Genomic DNA, 19466 nt, shown 5'->3' on the forward strand with positions numbered 1-19466 from the left:
CAAGGTGAAAGAGGGAGTTGAGGATGCCAGCCTAACTCTTCTGGATACAGTGGCTAGGCACCTCTCCAAACTCATATATCGGGATTTTTCCAATTCATGGAATTTTCATCTGCTTTTAACACAGTAAACACAAACACACTTCCGCACCACCTTGAAGGACTCCAAGTCAAAACAACACTGACATTGACCACCACCTGTCCTCTACACTACGTGAGGACAAGAGTCTATAAAAAGGCTCAATAGCACATGTTTGTCCTGAGGAGACTAAAAGGTTTTAACTATCAGACAGGACATTTTAACAGCAGCACACTGCTCACTCCTTGAATCAGTCCTCACATTTAACATTGCATCCTGGTACAACTTCCTCAGAGAACAGCAAGAAAAAAACTCACAAGAATCATCAAGCATACAACCAAAATCAGCAGCCCACTCAAACCCAAATCTCAAACCTTCACAGTCACACAGTTAAAAGAAAGGCAGACTCCATCACTAAGGACCCTTCAGAACCCCTTCACTACTCCTTTCAGCTTCTCCCACCAGGCAGCTGCTTTAGAGCACCTATAGCCAAAAAGGGAAAAAGAGAAAGTCTTTCATTCTCACTGCAATATCCTTTTTGAACAAGGCCAAATAGACGGTCACTTCTTTATAATGCCACTCTTATTTATTTATGGAATTGGTTGTTTTATTGTGAATTTATGTGGGTCTTTCATGCGTATATGTTTTCATGGATGTTCTTTTGTGAGCCCCTAACTTGAGACACATTTCTATTATTATGTGATAGACAATTAAGTTTTTCTAAAACCTTGAATCTTGAACAAAGGAAGTTTTTGGTGGAAGAATAGAAATCAATTGAATCTGTATTCTATAGTGACAGCAGACAAATGAAAAGCATATTGCGTTCTTGGGAACAAAGAAAAAAAGAATAATTACTATGATTGTTGCACAGTTATTCTTTTTTATAGAGGATAATAGTTTAAAAACACTTTCGGTTACATTTAATTCTTGCATGAAGGTAAAGAAATACGTAGGTATGAAATAACACAAACAGATTATGCCTTTATGTATAAAATTACACTCTTGTATGTTTTGACCATGACCATTTGGTGCAGGTCCATGGCTATTAGCATGCTAATTATTCATATTCAGTAATGAGCAAGTGTTTGGTGAAAAGAGGTCAAGAGCAGATATCTGATTGCAATAGCCATTCAATGTATTCTGTACTTATTTCCCTGTGTAGTGGCTTTCATTGGCACTGTCAGAGTCCCTTTTAGAAATAATGTACAGAAACCTAACAGCGAGAGGGATATGCATGGATTAACAAGAAGCAAAGCATGCATGTACTGTTTACCTGATTGCCTAGAGCTATATTAACTTACTGCTCATGCAAACCAAACCAAATCTCTTCCTCCTGCTGCTTTCTTATTAATTGTGTACAACTCGCAAACCACAGGGTGGCTTTTTTCGAGAAGCAGCACCAGGAAAGGATTGATAGACTAGAAAGACTGAAATTTAAAGAATTATAAATTTAATGTGAAGGACAACAAAGACAAACAAGCTTTTTCAATTCAAAACTTATTTGATCCTCTTTCATATGATTGAGTGACATCTGCCAGGAAACTACCATTATTGATCCTCAGTAAACCTCAGTTACATCTTCTGACTCAAATCATAAGTTATTGAAACAACAAAAGGTTCAGATGACACAAGCAGGGATGAGATCTCCCGAGGCTTAAAATCAATAGTTGCAATCACTGTTAGATGTGAGGTGACATCTGCGTGGAAAACAAATCTATGCAATCTCCTGAAGAGTTCCTTTAAGAATTGACAACAGTGGTTCGGATGTGTACAATAAATAGTAGTAAAAGGGGTCGGTGTGGTATACACAATGCCATGAGCCTGCAGCAGCACTCTTCATATTGGAACCCTTTGTGGCAAAGAGGTGACATTGAATTAAGCAAACAAAAAGTACAACTGACAGTGGGCCATGTTATGGGCCACTTAGAAAAATTCTGAAACCACAGTGGTGTCCAAACAAGCAAATAAGATACACTGTAATATAATGAGACGATTAAGACGTTTAATGGCCCTTAAGATATGGGACTCATATCATCTCTCCACAAAATTCCAGTTCAGTGCTGAACTTCAGCATTCTGATGTAGCTGCAGTGAGACAAAACTGTGATTTTACTCTAACAAAGATAAGTGGATTTAATAAAAAAAAGAAAAAAGTTTTACTGTTGTGAATTTACATGTATGCCTACTGGCACACTGAGATAGAATAGAGAATAAATATTAAAAACAGGAAGCTAATATAGTTAAATGTGTGTATGTAATTACACACTGAATAAGCAAGCAAGCTATTTCTCATTGTGACTTTGGCAGTGGCATGGCTATTTTATTGCTGGATTTTAGTGGTGAATACATCTACTGATCACTGGCACAACAAAATAAATCAGTTTGAAGTGTTGTGTGACCACATAAGGTGGAATAGAAAGAGCCAAAGATAAGACTTAAAGGTACTCCACAACCAAAACGTGATAAAGAATATACAGAACTACTGAAGTGGATATGATAAAAGTGAAAGGGGATTTTGTAATTTCAGCCTGTGAAGATGAATAACTGACCTGACATCATCACCAGCATCAAAAAACAGTCAAGCAGAAAAAGAAGAGGAGAACATATCTAGTATCCAATGTTGGAAATCTCACTTCATTGTTGAAAATATAAACTCTAATATAAAATATAATACATTAATATTAAAAGAAAACAAATAAAAACAACTTTAACAATAAATCTAGATCAAGGCAAATAAAACAAACTCAATCAAAATATGTTAAATATGAGTTGAATATCTGAGATGTAGTAAAATCTGATTTAAATACTATTAATATAAATTACAATATAAAACATATTTTTATATTGTAAATGAATAAAATAAAATATTAACAAAGGATAGTATTTGATTGTATCTTTTTATTGTATTAAATGGGACACAGATTTCTTTTCTTTGCCATGAAGAAGCAAAAAATGATGGCAAAGGTCCAATATCAACTTAAATTTAAACCAAACAGATTCATCTTCAAGTAGCTCACAACAATATAAAGTCTATCAACGTTAAAATTGGATGCTTTCATTGTGCAGTAAATGATTAATGTTTCAGATGTTCCATTAAAAATCCACTGTCAAGCGTTTTGCAGCCAAACAGAAGTCTGTTGGTGTTATGTGACGTGTAAAAACCTGTTGTACTGGATTGTTTCTAATATTCAAATAAATGTACTGGACAGTCATGGCACATTATTATTCTGTTGCTCATAGGACAACCAATCTGCTGGTCCAAGCTGCTATTTATTACGGACTTCTTCGAAGTAGAGAGAGCCTTTGATTTCCAAAGTTGATGTAATGCACTTGCTGGATACAGTATACTCCTCCAGTCTGGCTGGCCATTGTCTCTCATTGACTGCTCAATCACACTTCAATGGTTATGAAAGAGGTGTTTTGGGTTATGGGTTGTCTTATGATCCATCCATTTGTTTTCCCAATGTTAATGTTGTTTTATTTATAGTTTTATTTGTAAAAAGGCAAAACAAAACTATTAAAAAACAGGGTTCTTTTTATAGGTAACCTGAAGTAAGCTTGAAGTACTGCTGGGATAAAACTTCTTTACTCTGCTTAAGGCTTTAGAAAAGAGTCGAAAAGCTAAAAGAGTATGGGAATATAGAAGTGAACAACTGTCATGGGATAGCACTTTTAGATTTTCACTGAATCAAAGGCTGAATCTTATTGACAGATCAATGGTAATACGTAACAATGTTGTTCAAATACACAGCAATTGCCCCAAACAGGTGCTCTCTATGTTCTCCATTTCACTGCATTTCATTTCACTGAGTTTCATGACTCCTTTTTTCCAGCTAGGTTTTGGCATTCACAAGACAAGTTACTGTAAACCCAGTGTGGGAATTGAACTGAGACACGGAATGAACATGTCTTACAGTGCAGGATGAATCACACTTTCATGAGGTGCACTGTTGAAAACAGAGGTGCCTGGCACTGCTGTGAAGATGTGCTATTTGGTTTCATCTGTTGTCCATGCTAGGGCATAACTCTGACTACCTGTGGGGGATTTTATATCCCTCTGGCTACATTTTTCTTCCCAGGTTTTTAACCTGTCAAGATTAAATTGCTAGGCTGAATTCAATAGATGCAATGTCAAAAGTTTGATCATCAGAGGAATTCAAAGGATGTGCCCATTGCTATTAATTTCTGGACATCATAATGGCCAACAACAAACTCAAGTTATTAGGTGACTGACATTAGATGAGTAAAAGATACCTACAATTACAAGTGCAAGTACAGTATTCTTCTAATAAACATGCACACAGTATATCCATATTATGACAGGGGTTTTCCTCCATCATTCTCATAACAGCATTTAGGATTATTTTATTATGTTGTCCTACAGATGAACTGTTCTTTGACCAGGCTTCTGCAATGAAAGCATATTTTACAAGAACAGCCTCCTGATGAAACTGCATTAACAGCAGCAGAAATACATCAAGATTATGGCAAAATCATGAAGTGCACTTCATACTGATTTGTATATACTATATTCTCAGCAAATCTTCATCTTTATGATAACTGAAATGAAAAGAGGAAAACACACTTAAAGTCTGACTGAGGCTGAAAAGAAACTAACTATCTATCTATCACATATCTAAAGAGACAGTTCTTCTCTCACTGTTTTTCTATTCGGTAACAATGGTTTTGCAACTTCGCTTCGACAGCGCCTAAACCCAGAACACAAAAGCATTCGGGAGGAAAGCAACTGCGCTCATGAGACGATAACAAGGCTTGCAGAGGCTTCTTATTCTGTGAGGACACGGAGGGTCAACGTAGCCTTGAGATGTCAACATAATTGGCATCCAGAGCTGTTGATTCACTTCAAGAGAGACGTGCCATGTTAACTTGGCCGAGAATAGAGCTGCATGTCTGTTTGATGGAGGATAAGGAGTTTGAATGGAGCCTATCATGAGCGCCTTTAGTCTCTTAGAATAGTGAGATCCTTGTGATTGTTTATTCATTTTCGCTTTGAATTTTATTATTGCCACATGAGAACTCTAAATATATGTAATAATGGGCTGTTTCACAAATGAAACTATTCCTACATTAATGTCTGCACTATGTGAATAAATTGTATTTTTGGCACCTTTTGAAAACAATGGCAATTCAAACTGTTGTCTTACGAAGCCTAACAAATTGACGGCTCATTGTTTTAAGCTTTTACAGATTTTTACCCCCAGAAATCAAACACTTCTAAAAGGGAACAAATTGGTTTACACTGATTTTCACTTAGAATTAGTGTGCTCATGCATCCAAAAGTTGTTGCCTGCTGAAAGAAGATAGTGTCCAGTCCTTTTTTTTTTTATAATAAACAACATCCAGCTGTAAAAAAAACACATAAAATGCTTCTTGTGAAAGAAAAACGGGAGAAGAATTGCAAATGAGATAGCACAAATAAGCTTCTTATCATGCGCCAGAGTCCACTGAGGTAATTAAGAAAAAAAGAACAGAAAAAAATAAAACAATAAATATTGTAACTACAAAGTGTTTTCACTGCAGATGGATATGTTCTAATTAAAATACTTTGTTTGATTCTTAATTTTAAAAAATAAATAAATACTGACACATTTAATAAATAAATACTGACTTTTACTGTTACTCATATTCCACTGCACACCTTAAAAGTGTTATACAGTAGTACACATTTTAGAATTGCAATCACATTCTTCTTCTAAGATAAATATTATATGGAGGTAAATGACTGTTAGAGATTTGTTATCTTCTGCTGTCTCTAGTTTGTAACTGTTTAATGATAGTATTACTGTGTTACAGTCAACAGCCATAACCAAACACTCAGCCAAACCAAACACAGGCCACAGCAGCTGCTCAATGCTACACTAACGCTACAACATTAGCTCTTTGCAATTTATCAAACAATCTATTTATTTTTTATTTATTCGAGGGGCCAGCATTTTTATAAAGTTAACTACTGTTGACTGTTTATGTAATCATCACATTCAGCAGAAATCCAAGTCACATCTGGTTCATTCTTCAGTACCTTTTCACTTTTCAATGCTCTTCAAAAAAGAGAAAGCAGCGTCATTGTTCATTCCACTTTTGGCTTACAGACTGTTGTTCTTTTTTTCCACACAGCACAGCTGGGGGCATCAAAGGTCAGTTATTTTAGATACCTTTTATGGTAACAGTAAATGATTGTGGCTTTTGTATGGAGTAGCATGCTTATGACCATGTTAGCTGTTACATCAGCACAGTGCCATGGACCATCAATGGTAGATTTAGTTATTTTCTGAGTTTGTAGATAAATCCTTTCTCATGATTGTGGTCTAATGAGTGTAGAAGGTGTGTATGTGTCTTTCTAGCTCTAGAAACAGTCATTACACCACTTCTCTGTCATATAACAACACTCACATCTTTAGCTTGGGATATTTTCCAGGTAACATAATTGGTAGCCATTGTGTTGAGCTCCAGAATGAATAAGGAGCCATTGTAAATGTAATTGAAAAATGACTTTAAGATTGGCGTGTTACCACATCATACAGCAATGGCACAGCTAGCGACTAGCATAGCATTTAGCAGCTGATGAGTCAGATGTTTCCATCAAGAGTTGATAGAGACCAAAAAGAGAGCTAAAATGAGAGTGAACATATAACTTATATTCAACAGATGGACAGAAACATGACTGGATGTGTAAATAGTAGTAGTGTTTCTGCTGCACCCAAAGCGGGCAAAAACAAACAAACAAAATATCCCACAAAGAACAACTGAGGCTAATGGGAATGTCATCTGTTTAGCAGGTATTAATCATAAACTGAAATTTTAACCTGATGGCAGTGATCATCAGTGATCACAATTCATACTGAGGAGGGCTTTTCATAGCAATATAATATATTTAATTTGCTTGTGCGTACAAAACGACTTGGGTAGTATGCAGATGAATATAGATACTGTATACTTCTTGTTTTAGTGTTAGACCCTTTTTACTGAGCCACAAATAGGGGAAAATTAGATGGCTATAATTTAAAAAATATTATTAATACAAAATATTTTCGGTTTTGTGATGCTAGTATACAGTGAACCCTCGTTTATCGCGGGGGTTACGTTCCAAAAAGAACCCGCGATTGGCGAAATCCGTGAAGTAGTCAGCTTTATTTTTTACAATTGTTATACAATACAATACTGTACTATAGAATGAAACCGAAGATCAAAACCTGTTTTCAGGTCCAAGCATTTGTTTAAGAAATAAAAATATAAAAGTTTTCTTACAAATAACTATGATAGTTTTTAGAAATACTGTAAAATAATCATTTTAATAATCAATACGAGGTTGGACACATTGTGACTGACGCGTATTTCACAGTTCCTCTGACTGTGCCTCTTCGTCCTGACTCCGCTCCGCTGTAGCGTCTTTTTCTACTGAAGGCTGTGGTGCAGGTGTCTTTTTTAGTTATGGGTAGTTGTTGGCGCTCTTTTTTCTTCTTGGCAAGAAGACACTTATAAACAGACATGCCACCCTCGTCGACATTGTGGGTTTTGTCAAAAATTTGCAAACGTAAATTTGGCAAGCTGTACAGAGACGAGGCACGGAGACTAATGACATTGGTCTACAGTCCCTTAGCCAATCAGGATGCAGAACACAATGCACTGTAAAAAAAAAAGCATTAAAAAACTGCACTAAAAAAATCCGTGAAACAGCGAAGCCGCGAAAGGTGAACCGTGTTATAGCGAGGGTTCACTGTATTACAAAATTAATACAAATAATCATTATCACTATATTTGCTGTTCAAGTCGGTTAAACAATCACAGTGTCCACTGAGGACGACAATATAAATGTGCCTTCTTTCTTGAATATGAATGTACAATATCAAAATAAACTCAAATGTGGATTGTTTTTGCAGCCCAGTCAGAAAGCTCATTTTGGTTAATGGATGTCATACCTTGCTTTATGATTGTTTGATTGGAACGTAACCACATCATCACTTTCAATTCAGCTTTTGGAGAAAAAAAAAAATCCAATGAATGTAAGAAAATCTATTCTTTGCATATTTTTGTTACATCTATTGAACTGAATATAACTGAATATAAATTGATATTTAAAGGTGAGGTGGCAAGGGAAGCACTAGACTGTATATTAGAGCCGCATTAGGGACTGTATTGGAGAACATAAATAAACATGCTTGTGTTATTTATAATGTCAAGGATATGCACCCCAGGCTAAGGTAGACAGCACACACACACACACACAGACAATGACATATATGATTTCCAGAAAAGGACAATCAAAAGTTTCTATGTCTCTTTCTTTGTTTTACATATTTACATTTTATTTCTACTGTATGCTTAATCAATCTCGACTGTCTTCTCACAACTGTTTCCTTCAGTATCATCCTTTAGCACATTGAAGGTTATTAGTACATTTTCTTTACCTTTGTCTGAGCCAAACCCTTCACAGCTGTGTAGTGAGATAAGGGCCAAGCATCTAAAAATAACCCACTCATTCCAGGTAGCGAGCATGCCATTTCATTCAAGGTTCTTCTTTGTGCCCTGATACAAACAACTTGAGATAGCATGTTGGGACCTGTACTAGATATCATCATGTCCTCTCTCTTCCTTGCTGCTCTCAATACTCTCCTACTTTCTCTCATCCATTTCCACCCTTTTTTCCCCTAACTATCACATACTTGATACCTGGTGTTCCTGTCATTTTAGAGCTGCAACAATTTGTCGATTAATCAATTAATCGTTTGACAGAAGATCAATAACGAGTAATAGAAATAATAGTTTTATCACTTCTTTTTATGTAATGATGTAATGCTTTTCTTTGTCTATATACAGTATAGATAGTACATTTAATATATTTGGGTTCTGACATCTGATTTCAGGGTTAGGGTTGCCCAGGTTGACTCTGGGCAATTATAACATTTTCTAACATTTTGTAGACCAAATGAATAATTGATAAATGAAAAATAACTGACAGATGAATTGATAATGAAAATAATCATTTGTTGCAGCCTCAGATCCTTTCTTTTTTGACCTTAGCCAAATTCAATCACACTCACACACACACACACACACACACACACACACACACACACACACACACACACACACACATACATTCATCTGAATCACCGTGCCAGCACTCCAAGGCCATTCTGCCCAGCACAACAATCCTCCTTCATTAACCAGATGTTCTGTGTGCAGGGGGTTCAGGGAACATGTCATTGTCAATTTCAAAAATTTGAAAAGCAGGTAACCAAACATTTACCAATGAAAGTAAGATAGTATACATCATGATCTCCAGAATGAAATTACCCATTGTTCTGTGACAGGACAGTTCTCATCCCCTGACAAATACACACAGCAACATCCAGCTCTGTGTGTTTGAAGTGCAGAGCAATAAAAGTCAGTCATTAACTGCCCCTGATTATAGCAGGAAGACTATCTGTTGAGGTAAGCTGCCAAATAACAAAATCCCTCAAGTGTTCCTGAGTTTTGTTGCCTCTGTATTTTTTTTTTAATAAAAAGGTTATCACAATAAAGTGATTTAGAGCAAAAAAAGGAAAAAAAACACCACAACTGGTCCCACTGTCTGAAAGCTGCCAGGTTCACAGCCGTATTCAGACAATGTGGAGAGAACGTTTTTCGCCCACCAGTTAAAGCTGCTGGTGTTTACTCTGCAGTCTCAAGTGTGTTCAGTTTTCTGTTATCACAAATAAAAAAATGAAAAATAATCATTATAGCTTGCTGGCAAAAGTAGGCTCCTAGAAAAGAGATGAAAGTCAAGAAGATGAAAGAAAAAAAATTGAGTCCAGTGACGGCAGAAAATGAGAATGAACAGTTCAGCCTTTTAAAGATGGAACGCCTTGAAGATGAATGAATGGCTGTTGAATGATGCCAAAACTGATTGTTTTCAGATGAACAGGAGCAAGAGAATAAACTAAATTAAGGAAGAAAAAAAAATCAGAAGTAGTGCACAATGTCAATGAACATTCAAGGAACCGTTAAAAACATTGGATCTTTCAGGGAAGATTCAGAGGAAAGCCAATTTATTTTAAATTTGAGCTGCAAGAAAAAGCACATGCATTTATATTCTTTATTTAATACCATTTACATCTATAACATGCTAGTAGGTTCAAGGAAAAAATATAGTAGATGCTAGTGTATTTCTCTAGTTTTTTACTATGCATTTGTTCTTAAACTTCCTTTTGGTTTCTGTAAAACTTAATTTTCCCTGTGTTGAATCAATAAGTTCCTCTTATCTTCTGACAACAGTTTATTGTCTACTTTTGAAAAACAGAAAAAAAAGTTTAAAGCTATTGTTAGGACACTGGTTGAACAAAAAAAAGTAAGTTTAGATTTTATGATGGAACATCATTTTATTTTCCTTTAATAAAAGTTGTACATAGGCTACTTGGTCATCTCAGTTCCTCCCCTACATAGCTCAGGACAGTAACGCTAATCTAATGATGAACGTGTCAGCCTAAGAACTAAAATGGCATTTTTATTCAAGAAAAGAAGTAGAGAGAGAGAGAGAGAGAGAGAGAGAGAGAGAGAGAGAGAGAGAGAGAGAGCATAGAGCAGAAGTCATTAAGCTTTCCAGACACCACTATCCTTTGCAAGTTTAATTCTTTTTAAATGAGTTTAGGTGTTAAATGAAACCATGTTGGAGCTAAATTAAATTCCACAGCTATCATTAGAAAGATTTCTATTAAAGAGCCTTGTGCTGGGAAATTGGCTCCAAGAGCATCTTGGCCCGATAAAGGCAGGAATATTTCTAATTTCCTACAAGCTGCACTCGTTTTGACCCCAGGGGTTCAGCAAGGCAACAAAATAGCCCATTAATTGTATTTGAAAGCAGGCTGCCATTGAAAACCACCACAATATGAAGCCTCTGATGATTATGTGGAAGAACATGCCTGCTTACAAACCATGCAGTACTACGTCCCAGTTCTGTTTCACTGCTTGGCGCAGAGATCGTGAATTATTAACAAAACAATGTATGTCATTCCAGAATTAATTGGCATTTTAACTTCTTCGAACGCCATCCAAACTCCACAATTCTGTTACAAATGATCCATTATCAACACATAAATGAATACATGCAGTACACAAATATTATTTTATTTATATGACACAAACTAAACAAACACAAGATACCAGAGGCTGCTCAAAAGAGGTAAAAGGACAAACATATGGAACTTAATTTAGATATTACAAGTATGCTTTAAAACCTGAAATACTTGAGCAGACTATTAATTCATCCAACATGAGAGGCTTTGTTCAACCCAGTGTTAATTAATCCCTTTACACAGAGGCTGGTGCCGAGCTGAGAATGCAGTTAAGAATACCTTTCATCAAAACCAGGCCTGAGATTATTGCTTTCTTTATTGTCACCAAACTCACGACTCCAGACTTGCTTATTGTAGTTTCACAGCCACAGGGATCATTGGTCAAGTTGGACAATTAACCTCATTTACATGTTGTAAATTATGCAGGGGGATAGACAAAGAACAGAACAACACATTCCCATTAGTTGTTCAAACACGCCACTTTCTAAAATACCGAACATGGTTGATAGATGAGATGCAAGTTAAAAGGTGAAAAGTCTTCAAAAGTATAGTTTTTGAGAAGTCTCTGTTTCATATTGCTGTAATCACTGAATAGCTTTTGGGTCTTGGACAGTTGCTTGGATAAAACAAGTTATTTATTCAGTCACCTTAAGTCCTGGGGACTTGTGATGGACCTTTGTTTTACTGTTTTTGACACAATTGATCAATGATTGAAGTGCCAGATATACATGAATGCAGACAAGCCCTTTGAATTAAATGAGAAATACATAGTTTATTGCGTTTCAGAAAGACGCCCCATACTGACATTTGTCAGTTACAAATCAGTCAAAATTTAAAGCATTTTCTCTTTTTATTAAACCCAAACATCCAACCGACCTCCTCCCTCTGCTGACTTTATGACAGTATAATAACGTCATACTGCTTCCTCTTTTGCTCCAGATGGGCAAGACTCACAATTTCTATGGCTGCTAGACGGCTTTGTCAGTTGAACATGAACATGCCATTTTTGGAAAATAGCTGAAATGACTGATGCTGTACTGTAGATGGATGGAGAGCGTCTTCTGTTTATACTACACTGGGTGTTTGCATACACAGACGTGTTAGCACAAATGTGTTGGCTCATACAGTCGATGCAAACCTTTGCAGATGTGCACAGGACAGAATTCACATCATGCGGATGCTACGCAGACATAGAAAGTATAATTTGAGCGTCATGGATTCACAGGAAAATGAACTGCAAGATTAATTGATAATGAAAATTATCATTAGTTCTGGTATGTGCATAAGCACAATATGGTTTACGCATATGGACACTGTAACAAAACTGAAGCAACAGTCTAAGACTGCAAGTAAGTTTTATTTGGACTTTCTCAACTACTTCTTTCTGGTTTCAATCAACTCTACAGTTGAGTTCTTGTGAACCCAAAGCACGACTCATCTGACATCTCTCTTCCTGCCTTTGGCCCCTAGGCCCAGTCCACTTTGTCTAATAGAGATGTTGAGCAGAGAACACAGAGGGGGGTGAGCAAAAAGTCTTTCCGAAGAAAGAAGCAGATTATATATAGCTACTGATTAAGGCAGAGATGGGAACATGACCTACATGCATAACAACATTTTCTCTCACTTTCTGCTACAGAACAAGCCTCCGTCCAGGACCAGGACTCCACAACTGGGAGAATCACTCTAATTATAACACCAGAGTCAGATTTCAATGCACACCTCATTAATATTTCTCTCATTATTGGGTTAATAATGTTTTTAGAGGCGTGGGAGACTTGGAAGAGCCGCTGGCGTGCCAGTGAACCTTTGCTTTCAGTGCACCTGTCATGCAGGTAAAAACGACTGCTCTCATCCATTGTGCCTGTATCGTGTATCAGATTATAGTTGAAACAGATAACTCCCTTTCACATGCACAGCCTGTGTTCTCAAAATAGCTGTTCCCCTGGGAGACTCATGGGGGACGAGGGAGGAAGGGGGGAGAGCAAGAGAGTTAGGGAGAGAGAGCGGGGGAGAGAGGGCTTTCTCCTTCCTCATCAATCTTTTAGATTCTGTCCCACTGATGCCAATGACTGGATATCCAGCCAGCTCCGACAGTGGCAGTGCCGGCAGGCAGCCGTGGGGAGCGGACCTTGCTGAGATTCAATCCAGATCCTTTTATCAGCCACCTGAGGTTGATTTAACACCCCTGTTCCTGGACAGTGAAAGCGACTGATTATACAGCCAGTCAGTTTCTCTCTTCCCCCTTGTCTCCTTCAGCTCAAACCCATTACCCAGAACTGCTGCTCTGTCTGAGCTCATGCAGACACGGAGAGGACACAGGGAGGCAGGTCATAAAGACGAGACAAGATCAAAGGCAATAAGTATGTGAATCAGCATATTAATGTGTGTATGTGTGTGCTCTTTGCGATTATAACCCAAAATGCACCTGATCAAGCACTCTACAGGTTCAAATGTATTTATATTTTTTGTGGCTAATCTGGTATAATTCCCCCTATTTATGTTTATAACCTATTAACCCAGAGTTATCAGTGTGTCTGTTTGCTAGTTTGTGTATGAGAGTGTTTCAGCCACAGGCCACATTTAGACACAAATGTTTGACTTCACACTGGTTTAATGGGGAGGGTTTCATATATTTTATAACCGGGGACAACACTGGAATTTAATTTTACTGGAATTTGGTTCACAACAATTAAATTGTCACAGCGCTTTAAAAAAACACTGATGATCAGTGTACTCATCATGGGAACACAACCTGTTGAACTTCTTGGCTCTCTGGAGGCAATGTCTTAGAAAATAACCCCATTATGATGTCTCCAGTTATTATTGGGCTTTGACTTGAAATTATTCATGGAGAGCATGTTGTACAAACTGGGGATGTGGAGTTTGGAAGATGTGGGGTATTTAGGGTCTAACAAAATATGCTATTGAGTTCTATTATGGGAAGAGGATACAGGGTTTTTGAAGCTTGAGTCAGCCTGGGGTTTGGGATCTAATCTGGATATATCAGCTTCCGTTGCATCACTTTATCTACCTCTCACAAGCCTCCAAACTTCATCAAACAGTAATGCCATATCTCTGGAATAACCCGTAAGTATATTTTTGGCTAAAGTTAGGGTAAGTTTTAAGCTTAGTCATGTATGAGCTAGAGTTTAAAATGAAAATGAAAACTGAAACAACTACAGTGTATGGTTGTTTACATCAATACACAATCTGAGAAAATAAAATCAAAGTAAAATCAAATTAAGAAATAAACACTACATTTTGTTTTATTAGTATGGGGAGTTCTACAAAAAACAAACATTGTACTGTATCTGCTTTTGTAAGTTTGTGGGGAAAAGAATCCCATATTTTGTTGTTTTGATCAAATGAGTTATGGATCATTGTGCTCCAAACAGCTAAATACTGAGAAATGTGTGTTGGCAGTGCAGATGCAAAGTTATTGATTTTTTTAATGTTTTAAATCCAACAAAATAAAATAAATTAAACTTTCCTCTTGTTTATCAGTATTTACACTCAACTCAAATAAATGTGGTCAGATCAGTTTGGAGAAGCGTGGAAAATAAACACATTTTGAACCCAGAAAAGCCCCAAAAGTATTGTCATTCACTGTTATAATTTAGAAATTGCATGTTTGTTACAAAAATATTCTGTGTGGCTTTAAAGAGAAAATATGTTGTTGTCACAAACTGATCCTTGAACGTTCATCAGTTGTTAGTTTTCCTGATTGCAAATGCCTGTCCTTGGTTAGCGATGAGGATCACTATTGTTAGAGCTGTTGATAGACTCTCAGTGGTGCTGCTTATTGTGTGTTGGACATAATAGCTCCGCACCAGTTGTTCAGGGTTCACAATTTACATAATGCTTTCACCTTGGCATTTCTATCCTTTTGTATGTGCCATACAAAAGACTCTCTCGTAACACTTACAATAAACACACTCATATACGCACACACAAATATTGTGGCACAGGTAAGGTCAGGCAGCCTTTTCAGCCCCTACGCAGTGGAGATACTATTAGTGCTATCATGGTCTGAATATCCTTGTTTGACTTTGCATTTGGTTTCCATTTCTTTATTTGTGAAAGGCCCAGAGTTCAGATGCATAAATGATGCATATGCACAAAAGCCATGCATATGCCATTTCTCGCACATGAACTGGTATTTATAAAGACACAATGTGTAGTCAGAACATGCACACCTCACACTTTTTAGACCATGTGTACACATTGCCATCTGAGGGTGATGTGATGAGGCAAAGATAATAAGGGAAGAGACAGAATCTTTTCGTTGTTTTGGTTAATAACCAGCTTATACTGTATGATTTTCTGCATTTACACAAATATTTGTAATTAGTTAAAGGCACATTTTTATAAACATTAGTTAGATTAGATGGATATTTTTGTGTGATTAACTCTATCATTCTTTTAATTTGCATAGGAGTCAACATTTTATTTTTATTTAAAGTCAAAGTGGAAATAAGGCTTATGTATGTACATCCAGTTCCTTGATGACTGAGATTTATAAAACAGAACCATGCGTACAGTTTTAGGCATGAATCTACACATAGTTTTAGGCATCTGGCACCAGAAGAATAAAGAACAGACTTTTCTACTACTATTACTTACCTACTCTACTACTTTTCCACAGGTCATGTTACCACTTTAATGCCACTTTAGAAAGGACAGAAAGGTTCAAGCCTGCTGGCCAGACATTTCACTCCTCAACGGGGAACCCAAACATACTTTGCCACAAGTGTACATCATCAGCTATCTTGTTAAGGGTCAAAGGAGGTGCAGCATGATGGCCCACACATTCTCCTATCCAGTCTTCCACCAGATCACTCTCAGTAATGTTCACTGCAAATATGCAGCACTTTTAACACAATATGTATAAAAATATACTGTATATCTCTATTAAGAATGGTAAGTCTGTAAAAAAGAAAAAAAATGCACATGTATGACCACTGTACATATTTTCAACTACTACATATTTGCATAAATTTGTGCAGCCCTATAGGTGAATTTGTGTCTACTACATATTTACATTGACAATGTAATCATCTCCATTATTGTAGATATGGGCATGTGAGTTTTGTTTTAAGACTAATTTTTAGTGAATTATTGTTTTGTTGCCATTTTATTCCGAAAAAGCAATTTTGCATTCACATATTTAAAATTATGTACAAAGAGAGTCAGGAAAAAATTTCAGGAACTCATAATTATTCATCCACTGTGCCTTCATAATACAGTATTTGACTTTGTCACACTCGAGGAACACTTTTTAGTTGACGCTGCCGTTCATACCACTGAATCTCAAAGAGCTTATGAGAAAGTTTAAGAGTAGAGTAGAATCTGAATAAAGGTGACAGAGGATCTCTCATGGGAGACCTTGCCTCCAGGCTCAGAGAGATCTGACTTTATAATGCAGTTAAATTCTTCAAAAGGCATTTTTACATTGAGGGCCTAGGTCATTAATATGGTGCTTCTGGTGGGGCACCAATTAGTGGAAGAGAAATAAGTCAGAAATAAATAAGAAAAATGTAACTTACAATTCACGTTACACTGAAATCAAGAAGAATGGGGTGTTATTAGGGGCCCAGCAGCTCATTTTTACCCCAGGTCCGCTTAGAGGTTTAATCTGGCCATGTTAAATTCACTTATTGAAAATATGAATGGGATAATGTATTTTGTGAGGGAGGATGTGTTAAATTAAGACAGTAAATTCTGCTTTTTTCTTTGCAAAATGATCAAACAGAACCACTGTTCATCCAAGTGTATTGAGGTATCATGGATGCAACAGTGAAAACATTAAAAACATTTGTTAGTTAATTTAGTAATTGATAATTGGCTGATTATGCTGCTATAATTTTTTGTTTTCATCATCAGTATCAATATGATTTTAGCTGTACTGGTTGAGCCACACTGTTATGTCTTATGTCAGAATATCAGTTGTGCATCTGTTTCTCAAAAGGCTGGAAATGTAATGAAAACATTGGAAACAAAGTTAAAAAGAAAAGAAAATTAAGTTCAACATCAATCAAGTCTTTAGTGGACACGCAAACCTTTGGAGCATCTGGACATCTTTTCATTGTATTGTATTTTCAACTTCTATCTCTTATTTGGCAAGCACTAAGTGAGGCAAACAAAATGCCATGAATGTTTGTGCTGGGAGATAAATGCTACAGTGCCCACCATTACTCACACTGACAGTCTCAAATAAGCTGTAGCTGTACTGAAGTATGGGGGCAGGCTGTTGAAATACTCATTTGAAATTCAAAGCGGTTTTCATAAATTATTCAATTTATCTAAAAATCCACAAAGAAATTACATCAAGATTATCTATTAACATCATAAACAGGTAGGGGGCGGGGGGGTTGCATGTATATTACTCACCCAAGTGTAGTCATGGTGACAATTGTGTACCAGAAGGAAGCTGGGATGCTGGTGAACTTGCTAGAGCTTGAGCCCTTCTCTGCGTAGAACATGACCGTGGCGAAGATGATGATGGCCATGGTGAGTGAGAAGAGGAGGAAGCCCAGCTCTGAAGCACAACTCTTGAGTGTATAACCCAGGATGCGCAGGCCCTGTGAGTGACGGGAGAACTTGAAGATGCGAAACACTCTAAACACACGTAGTGTTACAAAGGCGCCACTCACGTCCTCGTTGTTTGTCATAACTAGGCCAATGTAATATGGCAAGATGGCCACTACATCAATGATGCTCATCACTGAGCGCATGAAACGGTAACGGCTAGGTGCTGCGAACAAACGCATCAGGTACTCCACTGTGAATATCATAACGCAGGCGGTGTCCATGCAGAAGAAAGCCACTGTGTAGCGTTCACCACATGGCATGTCTTTCTGGTTGGCGGTGGTTCCACAGGGCACCGTCTCCACCACATTAGTGATGACTGAGATGGCAATGAAGAAACCAGTGACATAGTAGAAGACCAGGGCCATGGTGGAGGTGTGGGGGTTCTCAAAAGCCCGCCACATAGTCTCCCTGAAGTTCATATTGGGTAGCTTCATGTCCTTGTTTTCCTCCTGATCATCTTGGAGTCTTTCTAAATTCTCTCTCTTTCTGTCCTTGTACTCTTCATAGCAGCAATCACCAATGATCTCAGGGATGATGCCGAAGAAGGTCAGCTCCTCATCGTAGGCCGAGATGCACTCATGACGAGGATAGTGGAGCTTCCCTGTCCGGTAGAAGTTGAGGATGCTTCTGAAGGCATCAGGGTCCCGGTCAAAGAAGTACTCCTTGGTTTCCTCATTGTAAAAGAAGTCCTTTTCAGTGCTGCCCAGCAGGGTGTCTGGGTAGCGGTCCAGAGTGGTTCTCCAGGTTTGAAAACGACGGCCGCTGACATTGAGGATGATCAGCTCATCTTGTTTCTTACTGTTGTCTCTTGGTGCAACAGGCATGGGGCAGTTGGCAACGGGCATCCAACCAATCGCTGCTGCCCTTGCAAAAGGGAGCCATGCTGCTACTCCTGTCGCCATTGTGAAGAAGAGTCTTAGAAGAAGTCCTCCTCACCTTCAGACTCGCCTTTCTTCAAAATCAACTGACATCTGAAGAACATATGGCAAGAAGAGAGAGGAAACAAAGCTGACAATTAACAGCAGCACGCTAAAAGATCAATCAAATTGTCATCACTGTAAACGAAGCATGCAGCTTGTGAAATTTGGAGTTTAAAATGTTTTTCACTCTTTTAAATTTCCAGTCACTCTCTGAGGCTTTCAATCCAAATCCAACAGAATTTACTCAAAATGTAACAAGTCCTCCAAATTAAACAACTACATAGGTCACTTGTACCTGCACTCAACAACCCATTGGACAACCCATTGGAGCATAATATGCCACTTTACAAAACCATTACAAATCACTGTTTAAAAAATAATGTTTTATGGCGGACAACGCTTTGATTAAGGTCTGGTTAGGTTTAAGCAAAAAAAAGCCCCAAAAAACAACAACCACGAAACATGTCGTTAGGGTTAGGAAAAGATTTGGTTAAAGTGGCAACTGAATGGAAACACTAAACACTATGTTACGTTTTTTTAATTTTAAATGTCCCAACTAGCAAGTGGAAAAGGAAAGACAACAGTGGTCTCCAGCAGCTTTTACTAGCCAACTAACCTGGCCATCAACCCAACCCACCTCCTAGTCACTAGGAAGTCACATTATATTGACGTCATCTGCCTTTTGTCATTATTACAATAGCAGATAGATGGCGTTTGTCACTCAAATGTAACTATAGGTCATTTTTGATGACTGCATTTATGACCTATGGTGCCGTTTTCAATTGTTCAGTTTTATTCAGTGTATTTCA

General features: G+C 37.4%; 1 protein-coding gene across 1 annotated transcript in view; it reads right to left on the reverse strand.

Moving 5' to 3' along the window:
- LOC128354917 (potassium voltage-gated channel subfamily D member 3-like) overlaps window positions 1-18701 on the reverse strand; it is a 76270-nt gene extending 57569 nt beyond the window's left edge. The window contains exon 1 of the mRNA XM_053315025.1: window positions 17537-18701. Coding sequence (XP_053171000.1) covers window positions 17537-18639 — 1103 coding nt within the window. The 5' untranslated portion in view covers window positions 18640-18701. The remainder of the gene's footprint in view (window positions 1-17536) is intronic.
- Between the last annotated feature and the right edge of the window lie 765 nt (window positions 18702-19466).

This window comes from Scomber japonicus, chromosome 3 (genome assembly GCF_027409825.1).
Source record: "Scomber japonicus isolate fScoJap1 chromosome 3, fScoJap1.pri, whole genome shotgun sequence".
NCBI classification, from domain to species: Eukaryota; Metazoa; Chordata; class Actinopteri; order Scombriformes; family Scombridae; genus Scomber; species Scomber japonicus.